At 31.1% G+C, this 17,217-nt stretch overlaps 2 protein-coding genes across 14 annotated transcripts; one reads left to right on the top strand and one right to left on the bottom strand.

Annotated features, from left to right (window-relative positions):
- Positions 1-499: 499 nt before the first annotated feature.
- On the bottom strand, positions 500-6,660 carry LOC147384075 (clustered mitochondria protein-like). 13 transcript variants are annotated; one of them, XR_015172897.1, is made up of 9 exons: positions 6,226-6,240; positions 5,992-6,076; positions 5,121-5,384; positions 4,889-5,000; positions 4,533-4,619; positions 2,602-2,836; positions 1,916-2,064; positions 1,426-1,570; positions 500-795 (listed from the first exon to the last, which is right to left on the bottom strand). XR_015172897.1 is itself a non-coding variant. In XM_086426280.1 (9 exons), the coding sequence occupies exons 2-5, from the start codon at positions 6,019-6,021 to the stop codon at positions 4,612-4,614; spliced, it is 282 nt and encodes a 93-aa protein (XP_086282406.1). In that variant the 5' UTR covers positions 6,022-6,033; positions 6,226-6,660; the 3' UTR covers positions 500-795; positions 1,426-1,570; positions 1,916-2,064; positions 2,602-2,836; positions 4,533-4,611. The 13 variants fall into 13 exon arrangements, 8 of the variants coding, with proteins under 8 accessions (XP_086282406.1, XP_086282407.1, XP_086282403.1 ...); XM_086426280.1 differs by having other exon boundaries at positions 5,121-5,252; positions 5,992-6,033; positions 6,226-6,660; XM_086426281.1 differs by having other exon boundaries at positions 5,121-5,252; positions 5,992-6,027; positions 6,226-6,660.
- Positions 6,661-11,597: 4,937 nt separating this feature from the next.
- LOC147384074 (hydroxyproline O-arabinosyltransferase NOD3-like) lies at positions 11,598-16,701 on the top strand. Its single transcript, XM_086426022.1, has 8 exons — positions 11,598-12,498; positions 12,986-13,053; positions 13,156-13,357; positions 14,765-14,862; positions 14,955-15,024; positions 15,149-15,220; positions 15,353-15,466; positions 16,465-16,701. Exons 1-8 carry the CDS (start codon positions 12,091-12,093, stop codon positions 16,555-16,557), a joined length of 1,125 nt encoding a protein of 374 aa, XP_086282148.1. The 5' UTR covers positions 11,598-12,090; the 3' UTR covers positions 16,558-16,701.
- Positions 16,702-17,217: the final 516 nt, after the last annotated feature.

The following is a 17,217-nucleotide window of genomic DNA, read 5'->3' as shown; positions in this document are numbered from 1 at the left end:
CCAATTAAATTGGAATTGGAACCGGAACAGAAATCGGAAACCTCATTAATTCTGGATCCCATTTTACTAGAACCGATTAGAATCGAATCTCTTGGAACTGAACTGATTGAACACTACAACAAATATGGCAATTAGGAACGGTTTATTACCGTTCCCAATCCACTATGAAACGGCTCGCAGACCGTCTTTAATCGAGGCGTCGTTAATGAGGTTAAATGGCTGGAAGCTGTTCTATATTTCATGATTTGGAACGGTTAAAAACCGTTCCAGATCTCTGAATTTGGAACGGCTTAAAACCCTTCCTAATCTGCGTCTTTATATAATAACGTACATTACCCTAATAGATTTGAGACATCGGATTTTATAGAACTGATGTGCTAAGTCTGAAACTTTAGACATCAGTTATAAACCGATATCTAAAATTGTTATAAATCGATATTTAAAATTATTTATTTTATTTATTTATTTTTCTATTTGCCTATTACCCACGGTTAAAATAGATCCAAATAAAGAACATCGAAGTTCTCTATCACATTAATTTATACACAAAAAGAGTTGCAATGAGTCATAATTTACAAATCCAAAATTACAATGCATCGATAAACCATTTACAATCATTACACAAGCACAAGTCCTACAAGGAAGCAATGCCAGCACTCCCATCCCTCCCTATCTTCTTTAAGATCCCCACAATACCCGCAACTACCAATAAAATAATTCTTTCGTGTCACCACATTGCATACTCTCACAATGAACTTCCGCACCTTCTAAAGAGTATCCGAGAAGCAAGTGCTCCTGATCAACCAAAGAACCAAGGATTATAAGGTGAGAAACTTTCATGTCCACTAGTTCATAAAAGCCACCGATTTAGAATGAGTGTACTAGAGAGTTGTATGTAAAAACTAAAACAAAATGGATATAATTTCATAAAAGCCAGCTCTGGTAGTGCAAGAAAGCAAAGAAAAACACACACATAGAGAGAGAGAGAGAGAGGGAGAAGATGAGAGGAAGTAATCATTTAATAGGTTTTATAAACTTTGCAACATTATTAGAAAAAAAAAAAGAACAGAATTGATTGTCTTAAAATGGATATCAAAGATATCAGACACAATAAATTTCCACATCTGAAAATATAGATAAGGATCCAAATGGTAGACTACAATTTTAATTGTCACAGAAATGTTTGTGAAGCAGATTTCCCAATTTAATAAAATTCTGAAGTCATTCTATAGAAAAAAATTCAAGTGGGTAAAAAATTCAACAGCTTCAAATGTATAAAAGATTAAATGCATATTTAGCAATGATAATCTCAAATTATACACACACACGCGTGCGCGCACAAAAGAAAGTAAGAAATGAATGTTAATCGCGGAAAAGAAAAAAAAAAAAGCTAAATTAATGAGGTGTAGAGTTTAAGATAATTACACATCCTTGTAAAGCTCATAAGTGTTGAATAAATGCCAAAAGATAGACCAGGCAAAAGAAACATGGGCAGAACTCAAAGGGCACTCATCTTCCAGTTTAAATGGACAGATCTAGTAGTCATGATGGCATAACCCACTGCAATAGCCTGAAAATATTAACAACCCAACTTGGAGTTAAAAAGAAAATCTTATATGCCCAAGAATGTGTTAACAACTGAAACAATGACTACAAATGAAAGTAACTTTTTTCTTTCATATCCAGAATCTCAGGAACCAGATGATATGAGAAATCACAGTACTGACAGGTTTTATATATTTATTTATTTATTTGATAGATAAGCAGTGAAGAGTTATGTCTGTGGCATATTGGCATGACTAGTCACGTGGAAGGATGTACAAATGAAATAATAAGGTCATTGGATCTGGATTCAGGAAAGAAACAAACAATGTTGTTGGAAATTGGAAAATGGAAATTGGAAAGAAAGACTCACTTCTAGAATGACAGAAAAAATGATAAGATTCCTAGCCATTCTTGTCCACGTTAAACCCAGGTTGATTACAACCTCATTTGGATACCTTTTCTTTCTTCTCATACCGCAATTCCACAAGCTTGATCTGTTTTGTTGAGTAAACACACTTCCTATCAAATACAAAAACAGATGTATATTTGCTCAGATGATATAATTCACTATAATAACATTATTCGACAAACAGAAGATCAATTATTCTCAAATAAGATGGATATAATATAAAAAAAAAATTGAAAAATCTATAAGAATTAAAAAAAATCTCATCTTCATTTGGTTTGGTTTGAGTAGTTCTTTGACATGCTGATAATGTCTCCTGGTACCAAGATACAAATTTGTTTTGTTAATGGCTAAGATACCCCTGCATATTTCTACTATTAACTCTTACTCTTGTTTAAGGGACAGTATGGTCAATAAAAACACAATTAAGAATGTATAAGCTGTTTTTCACCCAAACCCTCGTGGCTTTTGGAAGTGCTTTTACACTCCAAAAAATACTTCTTGTATATCTTCACCAAACAATTGATATTGCAATCATGATTCTTATAGAAGTGATTCAAAGAATTTGAGGCTGATAGAGAATAATATTTATGTTAAAAAGACTACCATGTTATGCTAGATTGAAGAAGTAAGTTGGAGTTGGAACTTACAATGAATGAAATTGTTCTTGAGCACTGTTTGTCATAGAGGTGGACTTTGGATTTGGATCAGACTTGGGCTGAATGAAATTCAATCTTCTTGACCCAAGATAGATGACATGAGAGTACAATTGAGAGAGATCTGCACAAACAGAGACCAACCTAGTCCTCCTCCTAATCATTGTTCTGAGTTTTGTGCTAGAATCTGATCAGGTTTCCGTGAAGCAGGCAAAGCATGTGCATCCTTCTGTTTTCCAATCCAATAAAAGAGAAAAGTAAGTTGTTTCCTTAGTGCAAGTGCAAATCATATTGACAACAACAACTCTTGAAAGAATATCTGTAATTAGCTATATCTGTAGTTACGATTACAATCAGGAATATGTCTGAAGAGATTGATAGAAAGGACAATCCCGACTACTCAAAAATGAGCCATGCAACTGTAGCCACAACAATGATCCCAAATGAAACATGTCATTGTTTCCACAAGTTGACATCAGCAACTAAAAAACTAGTAGATAGACTAAGTCAAGTTAAAAATGACGAAATCACAACCAAAAATTTATTTAAAAAAGAAAATATTTAAATTGAGAAGATTTTCTAAAATTATGAAGTCACAAAGGCCGAAATATTTTAGTTAACTGAAGTAATGGGATGGTTTGAACTAACATTAAACAAACAGTGAATGTGGAAGAAGCTCTTCATATTTAAATACATAAAAAGAAAAAAGAACTATAAAGCAAGGTTTATACAAATTATAAACCCAAAATAATGTGAAAAGGGAGCCAAACATGCACATTGTAGATCATAAAAGAAACCAAAATGTAGAATACAACATGGATGTCAAAGCAAGCAACTTCAAAAACCATTCACTCTCTCCCTCTCTCTCTCTAATCTATAGCGTCACATTAGTACCCAAAACACCACATCAAATTTGCTTCCTTTCCTTTTCATGTTCCCTTATTTTTCAATTAGTATTCGATTGCCCTTTTTCTTCATAAAACTTCAATTCATTGATTTTAGACAGTCTTGGACCCATAGCTTAGTTGATTTACAGATTGCAATGGCACTTTGAGGTCTTGGGTTCAAATCTAGGCTTACCCACTAAAAAAATAGAATTTGAAAAATGCACCTGATCAAAAAAAAAAAAAAAAAACTTAACACAAGAAAAATAGCGACGCATAAACAATTTAATTTTCAGTTTTATCGTCTGCTTTTGTTCCTTTTATATTTTTATTTTTTTTAGCTTTTCCAGAAATGTCCAGAATCAGGAGAGTAACAAAAATGAGTTGAAATTACAATTTCTTCATAGACATAGAAGCAAAGAACAAGGATACAACTTCTAACAGAAGTGCATACAAAAATTGCTTCATGGTGAATGGCCATAACAAATCAGTCCATGATGAAATGTCAAAACTACAAGACTTAAGATTTGGGAATGAAACTATAAACCAATAATAATTGAGATGATAAAACTTTAATTTAGGTCTTGTTTTTCAGTTTGCTATATATATATATAATTGGATTCCAACATCAAAATCTCAAAATCTGCCACATTTTTACCTTTGCCACCACCCATCATCAAGTGGATTGATAATATACCATTAGGTGGGTGCTAGGCTCTAAGCAAAGAAATATTGTATATTGATCGGACAGCCTGTTTATTGTAAAAGCAGCATAGTATGTAGAAAAAGCAGGGTTGAGAGCATTAAAGATTGGCACCAAAACCACCATGTTTTTACTTTCAAGTTTCAAATATGTTTTTACTTTCAAATTTCAGACATGGAAGATCTATTCAATGAAGTTACTTTCTATTTACATGCAATGGCAACATTTCAGATTTTTACTGCAACTAAATGTGCAATGCTAAAGGTTCAAACCCAATATCTCAAAATTGTAGAAAGAACTTCAAGAACATAAATAGTTAAGCAGATAAGAAGGCTCACCTTGAGAATGTGTTTTGCAGACCTAACAACAATTTTGACAACACAATGATCCCAAATATGAGGTAAATGCCTAGTCATATCAGCTATCTGGAGAACATGATTCAGACTCATCAGAAAGAACCAAGTAGCGATTAGATAAAAAAGAAAAAAGAAAGAAATATAACAAATCTTCAAATTGGAATTAAGAAAGGCTTATTTTCCTAATTTCTACAGCTTAAGAGAAAATGCATGGAAAAGGCAGTTAAACAACATGTCCTTTATGCACAAGGAACGTCCACATATTCAGCTAATGCTTGCTTTTCCAATATAATAGACATTAATTCCATGAGAATGTAATGCTTCAGTTAATGTCTGACCATCCATGGGTGAAACCTCAAGCGTGCAAAGATCTTGAACAAACTTAGGGATCACTTCATCTTTAAGATACAAACAAACCTTCCTCACACTATCTTCATCAGCAGCTACCTCCTAATAAATACGAAGAGGTTAAACAAGAGAACAGAAAATTGGAAGTCTATTAGAATTACAAAGGTGAAATCAAAAGGAAGCATCATCACATAGTTAATAACTTAAAATAACAAGACTTACTTCTTGACTCCCAGCCAACTTAAATTCGGTAAATACATTAGTGTTCAAAAGTTTTTCCTCAGACAATACACCATTTTCAGCAGGTGCAGAATCACATTCTTGGACAGCCTTAATATTCCCACTTGTTGTATACTGTGAAAACCATTACAAAGTAACTCTTAATGTGCTTAAAATAATTAAGCGGTAGCCAGTTGAGTACAAATTATAGGTACAATGTTTGTCAGATAGACAAGAAAATATGTGTTGAAGCCAAACATGATAACCCTGGAAAAAGCATCAGATACAAATGCAATTATTTATAGTACTGCAATATATATTATAACAAAATCTAAAGATAGTGTTAAACACATTCTAAGAAGACTTGTAGATTGATGGACACAGTAAAACTACGTCCCCATTTATATAAATATTACAACAAAAAAAAAAAAGGAAAAATTAATCAAGATCTTGCTATAACAACCATTTTCACAAACATCTGATACATATCAACGAGTGTTCAACATAAGAGATCATTTAGTGAAACGTGATGTTCTTATTATGCAGAACAAATATACATACAATTCTACCTTTACTTTGGACCGCTATTGTCCAGGTTCCATCAAAACATTTGGTGGGATATATTGTATCAAACAGAGCTTGTTCAGTTATTTTCTGAAGAAGATGTGTAAAAAAAAATTATAATTTTTATTTGAAATCGAAATCAAAATTCAAACTGATTTAACTTCAATCTCACAGTTTACTTCGATTTGATTTTAATTTGGATTGAAAAGGTGAAAGAGTATTTTGAGAGTTTAGATGAAGAACTTAACAAAGTGAATCAGAATCAGAAATCACAAAATAAATTGAAGCGAAGCACAATTCGATTACATACCTGCTCCGTGTTCAACTCAGCGTCATCCATATAAATCTAGCTCTAGGAAGAAAGATCAGAAACAATTATCTTCAAATCTCTACAACTAAATCATCCACAGATCCTCAAAAAAATCGAAAATTTGGGGAAAATTTGGGCTTTTAATGCAAAAAAAAAAAAAAATATCGAAATTACAGATTAGAAATTATCGGAGAGAATATCAAAATGTAAAAAGTAGTAAAACGAAAATCTAACCCGTGAGAGAGCGAGATGTGCCTTCTCGACTGAGAGAGCGAGAGATCGAGAGAGAAAGAGAGAGAGAGAGAGAGAGATCGAGAGAGAGAGATCAGAGAGAGAGAGAGAGCGAGAGAGCGACCGAGAAAGCGAGAGATCGAGAGAGAGAGATCAGAGAGAGAGAGAGATCAACTGAGAGAGCGAGAGAGCGAGAGAGAGAGAGAGAGAGAGAGAGAGAGAGAGAGAGAGAGAGAGAGAGAGAGCGAGAGATCGAGAGAGAGCGCGACTGAGAGAGAGAGAGAGTGAGTGGCTCGTTTCCAATAATGAGACGGAAATGAGAAGGGAAATCAGATGTTTAAAACGGCTTAAACAGGTAAAACGGTTTAAACCCGTTTTTAATTAAAAACGGATAAAATCCGTTTTATACTTTTGTTCTTGATTCACTGTTTTCTTGTAGTGGAACCGGAACATATTAAAATTAACAGCAACCAAGAATTAGAACTGTTTAAGAAGAAAATTATGGATCATTCCATTTCTGGTTCCATTAATTTGAGAATCAGAATCGAAACGGATAAAATTTAATGATTCCATTAGCCAACCCACTTTTACTTTAATGTCAAAAATAACCCCAAAGGACAATAAATTAGGGGGTGATTTAGACAAACACTGGAGAATATTTGAGATATTTCTTGACTGTGGTCTTCTCTTATAGATTTACTAAAAAGTGTCTAAATCCTCTCAGCTTAAACCTTAAAAAAATATCAACCGTTCTTTTCAACCTTTATGGAATATTATTTTTAATCTAGTTAAACTTATCTTAGATCTATATAGAAATTTTTTATTTTACTACCTCCCCAAAAATAATATCTTACGTACCTTAACGTTGGAAGGATATAGAATATTAAGGTTGAAGTTGAGGGCAAATTTTTTTAGCTAAGTTATCGAAGATCATTGATTTTGGAAGAAAAATCAAGGATCTAGAGGTTGAAGATGAGGACATTTGAGCTATTTTATTAGTTTATCAGAGAAGATCTTAGGGGACGTATCATCAGTTTTAAGCACATGGGTTTTTTCTCCAAAATTAAAATTTATTAATTCTACTAGTGAGTGGCATGTGCAAAAGCAAATGTATTAAAAAAAAAAAAAGATTTATGCATGATTATAATTTTTTTTATATTTAAAAATTTGAAATATATAATTCAATTTTATAATTTATAATATATTAAAAAGGAATTTTTTGTAATATAAAATATTAAATAAAGTGATTTTGAAAATAACATAATGAAACAAATATTTTATAATCTTAGAAAACTAAGTAGCTTCTAGGAGTTATGCCATTGTAACTTTGTCCGATCCGATAAAACTGACCTTATTGATAATCATGAGGTCAAATGCAAATGTGAGGGCACCCCTCTTTTTGTTTTATAACAATGGTGTTCGGACCCATAGGCCCGACTAGTAGGGGCGAGTCAACTAGCCTTTTAGAGCATCATTTCTCACCCAAGTCCCTCATTTAATTGCAATACTCCACAAACTATATATACTAGGTAAGCCGAGATAAATCTATGTGTGCGGATGGCATTACAATAGTAAAGGTATAAAATTAATTAATGTTAAATGAATCATTTTTAAGAGTCATTGGACCCAAACCCAATAAATAAAGTTTCTTTTTACGAATGCTATTTTCAAATAAATCAAGACTAAATCAAGAGCATCATTTCTCACCCAAGTTTGTTCAAGATGAAGACATGGATTTTAGACAAAAATTAAGAGATGTTTATGTTAAACAATCCAAAAAACACACAAAGAAAAAGAAAAGGCTACTGTTTCATTAATTCTCCGTAATGCAATTGAATACAAAAATATGATTTAACCTAAATACAAAGAGATTATATATAGGTTAAGTCAAATGAAATTAAAAAGACTATTCTACTCTTAATAAACAATAAATCAAAAATAACCCTATATTTCTTAACAATTTACAATAAACTGACCAATTGTTGATGACAATTCTGTCTCACTGTTCATTTTAATTACAAAAACGTGAACGATGACGAAATTGGAGGTTTAAAGTGAAATTGTCACTTTAAACCTTTGAGATAGTAACGTTGTTCTGAATTTGTTTTTAACGACAACATGAGTTTAAAGGGAGGCCATCTCAGTCATCACTTGTCAGTCTCTCATAAAAGATCAAAGTCAAGGGGTATGTCTTGAAGAACGTATTATGTTACATGAAAATCGGGTTACAGAGGATCTACTCCCATCTTTAAGTACCCATTTAAATGACAATTAATAATAAATAAACGTATTATGTTATGTTACATTTTTTCAAATATTCGGATTAAACGTTTGTTGAAAATTGATGAAACTCTCTCTCTCACTCTCTCTCTCTTTCTCTTTGAATCTCTCTGCAACTTAGCTCAAGTTAGTTATACTTTACACCTTTGTTTGTATCTGTGTGCTTCTGTTTGTTTGATATTTTGGGTACTCATTTGTTTCTTTACTCGAATTTTGCTTAAAAAATTAATATTTTTCATTTTTAAGATAGTTCCACATCACATTATTTTTGTAAATTTTCTTTTTTATTTAATCCAAAGACCAACTATTTTCTAGCATTGGATTTCATGTAGTTTATGGGATTTAATATTTCTTCCTGTATGTCTTTACTTGAACTTCATAATTTTGATCAATTTTTAATTTGTTTGTAGTTTGATTGTTAAAGATTGATTGTTGTGGGCATTTTTTGCTTAAATAAATCGAGCTACATAGGATCTATTCCAATCTTTAAGTACCCACTTAAATGACAATTAATAATAAATAAACGTATTATGTTATGTTATATTTTTTTAAATATTCGGATTAAAAGTTTGTTGAAAGTTGATGAAACTCTCTCTCTCTCTTTGAATATGTCCGCAATTTAGCTCAAGTTAATTATACTTTACACCTCTGTTTATATCTGTGTGCTTCTGTTTGTTTGTTATTTTCGGTCCCTATTTGTTTCTTTACTCGAATTTTTCTTAAAAAATAAATATTTTTAAATTTCAAGCTGCTTCTATGTCACATTATTTTAGTAAATTTTCTTTTTTATTTAATCCAAAGACCAACTATTTTCTAGCATTGGACTTGATGTAGTTTATGAGATTTGATATTTCTTCCTGCATGCCTTTACTTGAACTTCATCATTTTTATCTGATTTTAATTTGTTTGTACTTTGATTGTTAATGATTGATTCATGTTGGCATTTTTGCTTAAATAAATAGGGTTACAGAGGATCTACTCCCATTTTTAAGTACTCATTTAAATAACAATTAATAATAAATAAACGTATTATGTTATGTTACATTTTTTCAAATACTCGGATTAAACGTTAGTTGAAAGTTGCTGAAACTCTCTCTCTCTCTCTCTCTCTCTCTCTCTTTGAATCTCTCTGCCACTTAGCTCAAGTAAGTTATACTTTACACCTCTGTTTGTGTTTGTTTGCTTCTGTTTGTTTATTAGTTTGAGTACTCATTTGTTTCTTTGCTCGAATTTTGCTTTAAAAATTAATATTTCATTTTTAAGATGGTTCTATGTCACATTATTTTTGTAAATTTTAATTCTTTTATATTTAATCCAAAGACCAACCATTTTCTACCATTGGATTTCATGTAGTTTATGGGATTTAATATTTTTTCCTGAATGCCTCTACTTGAACTTCACCATTTTGATCTAATTTTAATTTGTTTGCAGTTTGATTGTTAAAGATCGATTCTTATGGGCATTTTTGCTTAAGTAAATTGGGCTACAAAGGATCTACTCCCATCTTTAAGAACCCATTTAAATAATAATTAATAATAAATAAACGTATTATGTTATGTTACATTTTTTCAAATATTCGGATTAAACGTTTGTTAAAATTTGATAAAACTCTCTCTCTCTCTCTTTATCTCTTTGAATTTTTCTATAATTTAGCTCAAATTAGTTATACCTTACACATCTGTTTGTATCTGTGTGCTTCTGTTTGTTTGTTATTTTGGATTCTCATTTATTTCTTCACTCGAATTTTGTTTAAAAAATTAATATTTTTCATTTTTAAGATGCTTCTATGTCACATTATTTTAGTAAAATTTCTTTTTTATTTAATCCAAAGACCAACTATTTTCTGCCATTGGATTTGATGCAGTTTATGGGATTTAATATTTCTTCCTGCATGGCTTTACTTGAACTTCATCATTTTGATCTGATTTTAATTTGTTTGCAGTTTGGTTATTAAAGATTGATCCTTGTGGGCATTTTTGCTCAAATAAATCGAGTTAGAGAGGATCTACTCTCATCTTTAAGTGCCCATTTAAATAACAATTAATAATAAATAAACGTATTATGTTATGTTACAGTTTTTCAAATATTTAGATTAAACATTTGTTGAAAGTTGATGAAACTCTCTCTCTCTCTCTCTCTCTTTGAATCTCTCTCCAACTTAGCTCAAGTAAGTTATACTTTACACCTCTGTTTGTATCGGTGTGCTTCTGTTTGTTTGTTATTTTGGATTCTCATTTGTTTCTTTACTCGAATTTTGCTTACAAAATTAATATTTTTCATTTTTAAGATGGTTCTATGTCACATTTTTTTTGTAAATTTTCTTTTTTATTTAATCCAAAGATCAACTATTTTCTAGTATTGGATTTGATGTAGTTTATTGGATTTAATATTTCTTACTGGATGCCTTTCCTTGAACTTCATCGTTTATATTTGATTTTAATTTGTTTGCAGTTTGATTGTTAAAGATTGATTCTTGTTGGCATTTTTGCTTAAATAAATTGGGGTATAGAGGAACTACTCCCATCTTTAAGTACCCATTTAAATAAAAATTAATAATAAATAAGCGTATTATGTTATGTTACATTTTTTTCAAATATTCGAATTAAACGTTTATTGAAAGTTGATGAAACTCTATCTCTCTTTCTCTCTCTCTTTGCAACTTAAATCAAGTTATTTACACTTTACACATCTGTTTGTATCTGTGTGCTTCTGTTAGTTTGTTATTTTGGGTACCCATTTGTTTCTATACTCAAATTTTGTTTAAAAAATTAATATTTTTCAATTTTAAGATGCTTTTATGTCACATTATTTTGCTAAATTTTCTTTTTTATTTAATTCAAAGACCAACTATTTTCTAGCATTGGATTTGATGTAATTTATGGGATTTAATATTTCTTTTTGCATGCATTTACTTGAATTTCATCATTTTGATCTGATTTTAATTTGTTTGCAGTTTGAATTTTAAAGATTGATTCTTGTGAGTATTTGCTTAATTAAATTTAGGTACAGAGGTTCTATTCCCATCTTTAAGTACCCATTTAAATAATAATTAATAATAAATAAACATATTATGTTATGTTACATTTTTTTCAAATATTCGGATTAAATGTTTGTTGAAAGTTGATGTAACTCTCTCTTTCTCTCTTTGAATCTCTCTGCAATTTAGCTCAAGTTTTTTATAGTTTACACCTCTATTTGTATCTGTGTGCTTTTGTTTGTTTGTTATTTTGGGTACCCATTTGTTTCTTTACTCGAATTTTGCTTAAAGTATTAATATATTTCATTTTTAAGATGTTTTGTGTCACATCATTTTAGTAAATTTTCTTTTTTATTTAATCTAAAAACCAACTATTTTCTAGCATTGGATTTGATGTAGTTTATGGGATTTAATATTTCTTCCTGCATGCCTTTACTTGAACTTCATCATTTTGATCTGATTTTAATTTGTTTGCAGTTTGATTGTTAAAGATTGATTCTTGTGAGCATTTTTGCTTAAATTGTCTGAAGTTCGTATAAAAGTGGCACCTTTAGGGAACCATTTTCAATAAGAGAGTTGGGTTTTCTTGGAACAATACAGAACCTATTACAATGATAAAAAATAAAAGCATCTCAAGGGCATCACCTCTATTTGTGCTTCTTTGGACGCTTGGTTTCTTCTTTGGGACTTATAATTTGGTAAAGATAATAATTGATGGTAGAAACACCAATTTGGGGGCTGATAGAGTGGAAATTGTGTCATTGTCGACATCATCTGATCCTATAATAAAGATTCCGAAAAATGTTAGGTTGCCTTTCCATGTCGCCGTCACTGCAGGTAGTGATACTTATGAGAGATGGCAATGTCGCATTATGTACTATTGGTATAAGAGAGTGAAGGATATGCCTGGATCAGAGATGGGGGGATTCACTAGGGTTTTACATTCGGGAAGTCCTGATAACCTCATGCAAGAGATTCCTACGTTCGTGGTTGATCCTCTTCCTTCTGGTCAGGATCAAGTGAGAATTCTTCCCATTTTTAATTTTATTTTACATTACTTGGTTTCCTTTCTAATTAGTTGCATTATTTCTAATGTGTCGATCTAAAATAATCACACATTTTATAATCCATTTCAATGTGGCTATTTGAAATAATTATTTGATTGTTATTTTCTCACCCAACCCAATGTTTGGTGCAATCATGCATCTTGAATCATATGTAAATTTTCCTATATGGAACTAACTGATACACCAAAAGAATTTCAGCACTAATGATGGAGAAAGTTAAGTCTCCGCTTCTGCTGATGTTTAATATGACTCAGCCTGTGTCTTTCACTCTGTACCCTTCTTTTTAGGCCCCCATGTAGCTCTGCACAGTATCCTTGTCAAGATTATAATATAGCAAATATACTAAAAGCACATAGGTATTAATGGTGCTGTAAGTTAGTTCTTTAAATCTCGGGTTCACGAAATTTTCTTTGACATTGTACTTAAATGTTGTTTCTAGGGATATGTTGTCTTAAATAGACCATGGGCCTTTGTGCAATGGCTAGAGGAGGCAAAAATTGAAGAGGAGTGAGTTTACCTTATACGTGAATTACCTGTATTTATATTTTTTTTACTTATGTTCAAGAAAAATGCCAATGCCATTGCTTTTGTGCTGTATTACCATTTCAGATATATACTAATGGCAGAACCCGATCACATCTTCATAAAGCCTCTGCCTAACCTTGCACGTGGCGAAAATGCAGCAGCATTCGTCTTTTACTATATTAAGCCTTTTGAAAATGAGAAAATAATAAGGAAGTTCTATCCTTCTGAGAAAGGTCCTTTGACAAATATTCAACAAATTGGCAATTCTCCTGTAATTATTAAGAAGGTGAGTGTCTTTTTGCTAATATAGATTGTTTGAATAAGATAACTATGATGATGATGATGCTGATGACCTTATCTATCCATACTCGCTAATTTTTCACAATTTCTTATTAGGAAAATTTATCAAAACATGCACCACATTTCAACTATTTACCAAAACGGTAAACTGTTGCAATTATTTCTAAAAAGGTAATTTTACTGTTTTTGGAATTAATATTTTTTACCAAAATGGTAAAAACAGTAAAATGTAAATTTTTTTACCAAAAATACCCTTTTTTATTTTTTGACTAAAATTATGAAAAAATCCTCTCCTCTTTCATATTTCTATTTAGTGTTGGGAAGATTAAAAAGAAAAGAAAGATTTAGTTAGATTTTAATTTATTTCTAAAGTTAAACTGGTTAATACATATGTAAGACAAAAAGGGTATTTTCAGTAAATTTTTTTTACAATTTACTATTTTTACCGTTTTGGTAAAAAATATTAATTCCGAAAATGGTAAAATTACCGTTTTCGAAATTAATTGGTACAGCTTACCGTTTTAGTAATTAATTTTGAAAACTGTACCGTTTTGATAAATTATTCTTCTTATTAACTACTAATGCATGACTTCCTTGAGAGCTCAAATCTTATGAAGGTGCTCATCTTCGAGATTCTTATTAGTTATAATATTGTTAGAAGAATAGAACTTGAAAGAAAAGAAGAAAATTGCTCTGAGACGCCCCCACTCCGATTGACATGAAGATACAGATGGGTTGCTAGCGAACTTGTTTTATGGATACGACAGAGCCCAGTTTTATTACTACTGTATATTTCCTCCAAATTTGCATTATTTTGAGAAAATCTGTCACACAGAATCTCGGATACACGAATGCCTCTTTTCTCTTTTTTTCTTTTCTTTCTTATTATATATATAAGAATTATTAAAAATTTTATATAGCTAAAAGTTATTAAGAGCTCTCAAGAAGAGTCTTTAGAATGAAGAAAGAGTTGAGAATAAGTTCTTATTTATAGATTTAAAAATCCCTTCAAAATTTTAGAAAGCAATGTGGGATTTACAAATTATTTGAAAAAAGAGTCAAAAAATACTTTTACAATCTTCAATCAAAGAGGAAAGATATCAATTAATAGAAATGTTCTAAATAAAAAATACTCACTTTTGCTTTAACAAAAAAATACACCAATCATAAAGTAACTTTCAAATATCATTTAAACACAAATTAAATTTATTTTATTTGAATTAATTTTAAATAAATATTAATCAACATTTATTAACATTTATTTTAATAAATATCACTATCATCATCATCATCTCTCTTATCCTTTTGAGGGTTGTTTTTATCTAGCTTGTTTTGTCGCTTGTAGATTAAATGTTATAGTCACATTTGGTATTAACTAAGTTACTTGTTACAGTCCTTGCTGACGAAAATTTCGCCTACATGGATGAATGTCTCGATAGCAATGAAAAATGACCCAGAGGCTGATAAATCTTTTGACTGGGTCTTAGAAATGTGAGCGAAATTTTGGGTAGATATTGTATCTGTGATGGTGTTCTTGGCATGCTCTTGATGTTTCTTTATTATTATTTTTTCTATTGAACTAGGTATGGATATGCTGTTGCGTCTGCATTGCATGGTGTGAAGCATATTCTTCGAAAAGATTTTATGCTACAGGTTGGGCACTCTCCCTAATTTCCCCCCACCCTCACGTGCACACGTAGAGAAAGATTTTACATAGACCTTGCAATATATATTTCTAGAGGTTGTGCTTATGAGTCCTTGAAATGTTTGATTTCAGCCTCCATGGGATGTCAAGACTGGGAAAAAGTTTATGATTCATTACTGCTTCCCATTGGATTACAGTTCGAAGGTACGGGGCATTCTCCCATTCCCATGCTGATGCATTGTGTAGCTGTAATAGTTTATTTGTGTACATTTTTGTGAGTTTTCTAGCTGTTATTTTTGTTTCTTCATTTGTGTGTCGATGTTGGTACCTTTTCAGGGTGTCCTAACATTTAGGAAATCGGGTTGGTGGCAATTTTACAAGAGAGCGTATATGGAGATTCCTCCACCAAAAAATCACTCCTTGCCTCCTCCAGGATCTCCTGAAAGTGTGGTATGTCTATAACACATGAAGATTTTATAATCATAGTTTTGAGGGGTTATCCACACATTCCCTCATCATAGTCTTCATGTTGTAGTGTGTACTTATGCATTTTCCATCAGTGGATGTCAACCTACAAGTGAAGTAGAATCTAGGAAAATTTACCAAAACATGCACCACATGTCGACTATTTACCAAAATGGTAAATTGTAGCAATTAATTCCGAAAATGATAATTTACCATTTTCGGAATTAATATTTTTTACCAAAATGGTAAAAACAGTAAAAATTTTTTTATCGAAAATACCTTTTTTTATTTTTTGATTAAAATTACGAAAAAATCCTGTCTTCTTTCATATTTCTATTTAGTGTTGGGAAGATTAAAAAGAAGAGAAAGATTTAGTTGGATTTTAATTTATTTCTAAGGTTAAAATGGTAAATACATATGTAAAACAAAAAAGGGTATTTTCGATAAAAAAAAATTACATTTTACTGTTCTTACCGTTTTCGGAATTAATTGCTACAGTTTACCATTTTAATAATTAATTTCAAAAACTGTACCGTTTTGGTAAATTATTCTAGAATCTATAATCAGTTACAAAGAAATTTTACAAAAAACTCAAAAAACATTGTTTTTATAACCCCTAAAATTCTCCCAAAATTTTCTTTGATACCAATTTGGTTACTATGGTTGGTTCGAACCCAATTTGATGAATGTAACTATCAGATCAATCACATTCCTTTGGAATGTAAAAAACCGGGATGGCCTGAAAACAAGTAACTTCTATGGATTATATAGTTGCATTAATCCGAACAAGTTGGTTTTTGCAATTATCACTAATCACCATAAACTCAAAACATATCGATTAGGCTTATCGTTCCTATGTTTAATGATCAGTATATTTTTTCCTTGCATCTCTATCTGCGGTACTAGAAACAAAGAAGGAATTCCACCTTTGCCTTTCTTCTTCTGTCTATATTTAATATTTTATGAACTAATTACATTTTCAGGTCACATTAATAAAGATGATGAACGAGGCTACTGCAAACTTACCTGGATGGAAGGCAGCAAAAAAGGAGTTCAAATGGGGCTACACTCCCTAAATGTCAGCATCAGTGTACCTCATTAGATTCAAACTACAGGCTAAAAGGTTTTCAAGGTGATGAAAGAAAGATACAAAATGGACAGAGGGGATGTTTTGAATTATCAAATAAGAATCCCTTGTTGTTAGTAATCGTGAAATTAGAACAGCAAATATTTATCATCAAATTAATTTATAAACATGCATTACATGTTTCTTTTCTTCTCCTGTGCTTATGCAAGAACCTCTAATTTTCCCTCACCATATCGTTTGGACTTGCAATATAATCTTTATGTCATCAGATGTTTGCAGCAACAGTTTCAACTTGAACCTATGTTTGTCACGATTTGTGAAGTACTTTTAGGTTAAGAAACGGATGTATTTCTAAAGAAAAAAAAAAGCTTTACCCTCCATGTACACTAGAACAACATTAGTGAGAAAGGTATGGGATATACTCCAACCGGTCCTGCAAGGGTCTCATTTAGATTAATTGACCCTATAAGGTGCTGCAAAGCATTTTTTTTGTTTTGTTTTTTTGTTACATTAGATCTCATTTAATTGTTAAATATATACTCTCAATTTCAAAAGAGCATGTATGTAAAATTGAGTTTTCAATTTTATTGGAGTTCCTCATTTTGTCTTCCCAAAAATATCATGAAAAAAATTGAATCAATATTTTGCT

The sequence above is a fragment of the Akebia trifoliata genome, chromosome 15, assembly GCF_017979445.1.
Source record: "Akebia trifoliata isolate Shusen 1 chromosome 15, ASM1797944v1, whole genome shotgun sequence".
Lineage (NCBI taxonomy): Eukaryota > Viridiplantae > Streptophyta > Magnoliopsida > Ranunculales > Lardizabalaceae > Akebia > Akebia trifoliata.
Note: the sequence above shows the minus strand (reverse complement) of the source record. Positions and strands in the feature narration are given on the sequence as shown.

Bases quoted from the DNA above. Each gene is read 5' to 3' on its own strand.
- LOC147384075 (XM_086426280.1), bottom strand. From the start codon at position 6,021: ATGGATGACGCTGAGTTGAACACGGAGCAG. The intron at 5,253-5,991 runs GTATGTAATCGA...TGGTTTTCACAG, and splicing joins CTGAGTTGAACACGGAGCAG to TATACAACAAGTGGGAATAT. The intron at 5,001-5,120 runs GTAAGTCTTGTT...CGTATTTATTAG, and splicing joins AGTTGGCTGGGAGTCAAGAA to GAGGTAGCTGCTGATGAAGA.
- LOC147384074 (XM_086426022.1), top strand. From the start codon at position 12,091: ATGATAAAAAATAAAAGCATCTCAAGGGCATCACCTCTATTTGTGCTT. The intron at 15,025-15,148 runs GTTGGGCACTCT...GTTTGATTTCAG, and splicing joins GAAAAGATTTTATGCTACAG to CCTCCATGGGATGTCAAGAC. The intron at 15,221-15,352 runs GTACGGGGCATT...GTACCTTTTCAG, and splicing joins CATTGGATTACAGTTCGAAG to GGTGTCCTAACATTTAGGAA.